The 2,798-nt window shown below is 43.6% G+C and overlaps 1 protein-coding gene across 1 annotated transcript in view; it reads right to left on the bottom strand.

Annotated features, from left to right (window-relative positions):
- Positions 1 to 2,798, bottom strand: part of LOC105309621 (ovochymase-2-like) — a gene marked incomplete at its 3' end in the record, with an annotated part of 16,318 nt that overhangs the window by 481 nt on the left and 13,039 nt on the right. The window contains exons 4-7 of the mRNA XM_011385788.1: positions 2,521 to 2,660; positions 2,081 to 2,176; positions 1,689 to 1,840; positions 823 to 1,047 (exon numbers count right to left, since the gene is read on the bottom strand). Coding sequence (XP_011384090.1) covers positions 823 to 1,047; positions 1,689 to 1,840; positions 2,081 to 2,176; positions 2,521 to 2,660 — 613 coding nt within the window. The remainder of the gene's footprint in view (positions 1 to 822; positions 1,048 to 1,688; positions 1,841 to 2,080; positions 2,177 to 2,520; positions 2,661 to 2,798) is intronic.

Genomic DNA, 2,798 nt, shown 5'->3' with positions numbered 1-2,798 from the left:
GAAGATGGAAGTAACTCACCCACAACCACAAAAGAATTGCTGGGATAGCTACACATTGAACTGAGGGCTCAAATACCTGCCACTGGACCATACACTTAAAAACGAACTCAAGTTCTTACTGAACTAATTTGAATTAACTCTTTTGGGGAAGAGTAGAAGCCCTACTGGGGCCGGAAGCCACCAATTAAGAAAACAAGTTTGATTTGGAGATAGAAATGAAGTGTCAGTTAACACACTGGTCTGTCTAGTATAAGGGTACACGTAAACTCAGGCCTTTTCAGACTTATGGCACCTGGGTCTATGCCAGGCCTTCTTAGGCATTACTAACACTTTGGGCTGCATCATTCTTTGTCATGGGGGCTGTCTTGTGCATTGTAGGAGGCTTAGCATCATTAATGGCCCTTACTCACTAGATATTAGTGTCACTCCCATCCCCAAGTTGTGACAACCAAAAATATCTCCAGACATTTTCTCCTAGAAGGCAAAATTTCCGCTGGTTGATAACCAGTGATATATACCATAGCTTGCTGAATCTTGCTAGCACAGTTGAGAAGAAAGTGGTGAAAAACATATCACCAGCTGAGATAGTTTAAACAATTTGACAAAGTCTAAGTTGAATAGATACATTCATGTTTCATTGAATATTTGTCTGCTGTACCACACACCATATTTTACTTATTTTAGACTTAGTAAATATCACAATCCTTATGTGCTACTCTAAGAATAGAAGTAGAGCCTGTCTACTCAGCTGTCCATTGCTCTGAGCTCTCGGGATACTCAGTGGTCCTGATTTGCCTAAACTCTGCTGGTGGTCTCTCTGACTCTAGCTTCTTGATCATGTGTGCTAGCTTTATTACCAATTTGGATGTGTTTGTGGATCCAGGGAAGCACTTTACTAAGATCTGTGAAGATCCCAGGAGATCCTTGATCATCTTTCTGCACATTGTTTCTCCATCCTCGACCACAGCCCAAACCCCAGGAAGTCACACCAGCAAGAGTCCAAGCCCCTTTCTTATTCTGGCACATGAGGGAACCTCCTGAATCTCCCTGTTGGTGGAAAAAGCTCTGTTACCATCATGGTCAGTGTCTGTGCCCCAAAATGCCACTTTTTTCCCCCATAAAGATGCTAGATGAGGATCAAAGACATTTCTTCTAACAATTTAGGCTCTGGGACCTAGGGGAACAGGCAAGCATTAGATCCTCCAATATCATTGGTGCCTATCAGTTCCACCTCCTCCTTCCCCATCCTAGGCTTTCATGAAACACCAGGCTTTCTTCCTTCTGTCTCATCCTGCAGGCTCAGAGAAGTCTTGCCCTGTAGTAAAATTGATCTCAGTTCTTGGTCAGCAGGAGGGATGGAGGAAAAATAAAGTTCCTGTTTTACATAAACTGGAAGGCTCTAATTAGGAAAGAGCTGGTTGTTCTCTAGAGATGGAGGACCCTGAGCTCATTATTGGCATTATCTGTTATTTGGTCTTTTGGAAGAAGAGGAAGACCTCTAAATTCACACTTCCTGATATAAACAGGTTGTCTAAACTGTTCCTTTTTTTGACTCGACCTCCCCTGTCACTTGACCCTTCTTTCCAGTGTCCAGTCTTACCTACAGTCTTCTTTCAGCCCCTCACATGATGATGACAAACTGAGGGGAGCCTTGCCTGGGACCTGTCAGCCCAGCCGCTCCCTCCTACCTGACATGCATCTCTCCCTCCATCTGGGAAGCCTGTGCATAGAAAGGTCTGTCCACTGACGGGTTTCTTTAGGGTTAACAGAGCTGCCACACACTCCTTCCGAGTCAAAATGGGCAAATTCACTTCCTGCAAGACTTGAGGGAGGATGCCATCTAGAAGACACAGAGATGAGAGCCCCAGTAAAGTACTCTTTACCCTTTCTGAGTCGAAGATGCTCCATTCAGGCTTGTGTCTTTTAGAAAGACCTGAAATCCTGAATACAGTTCGATATCTTCTATTTTTAAAAATGTTTACACAATTGTTTTAAAAAAAAACATTAAAAAGCCTATTTTCTGATTTCCCACCAGGAAGTTCTAACAGCTGATTAAGGGTAGAGGCACAGAAGTTCTTACCTTCAGTCAGGCGGCCCCAGCCTGCAGTTTTACAAATCAGTCCAGCCTTAAATCGTTCCCCTGGCTCTGGAAGACACATGGGCCCCACATCCTGGCCTGGGAAAAAGAAAGAAAAGCAGGTAGGGCATGGAGGAGAGGCCACCAGAAGCCACTCAACCAATTGGCATCCAGGCAGTTTCCCCAAGACCTAGAATTGTGATATCACTGCCTGGCATTTCCAGGGGTCACTTGTTAAGACAAAGAAAGACCTCCCTAACTTTCCATATTCCTGTATCTGAAGCTACAAGCAAAAAAGGTTTCAGGTAGGGGATCCTCCACCCCAAATCCCTGTCTCAGATCAACCCAGAAGTGTTGGGCATAACATGTACTGTAGGGAATATGCTATGGAACAGAAATTATAGAGAACATGGGATCATTGAGAGTGAGCCTGCAATGTTTACCAAAATGGAAGGTGCCAGCCATCTTCAAAAGAGCAATATCATAGTCCATTGGTTTCTTTTTGGAGAAATGTGGGTGTATGATGATGCTTTCAATGGTGAGAGAGAGAGGGAGAGAGGGAGAGAGGGAGAGGGGCATGCTGCTGAACAGAGAAAAAATAGTAAAATTGCGGAGGTTCTCAATTTGGTACTAAAGTGTGGCCTCATGGAGTCAATGACATGATAAATTGAATACTTTGCAATGTTTGTAAAATGTCTAAAGATGTATATACATTGTAATT

This window comes from Pteropus vampyrus, unplaced genomic scaffold (assembly GCF_000151845.1).
Source record: "Pteropus vampyrus isolate Shadow unplaced genomic scaffold, Pvam_2.0 Scaffold805, whole genome shotgun sequence".
Classification (NCBI taxonomy): Eukaryota; Metazoa; Chordata; class Mammalia; order Chiroptera; family Pteropodidae; genus Pteropus; species Pteropus vampyrus.
The sequence above is the reverse complement of the archived record's forward strand: the minus strand, read 5'-3'. Positions and strand labels throughout refer to the sequence as shown.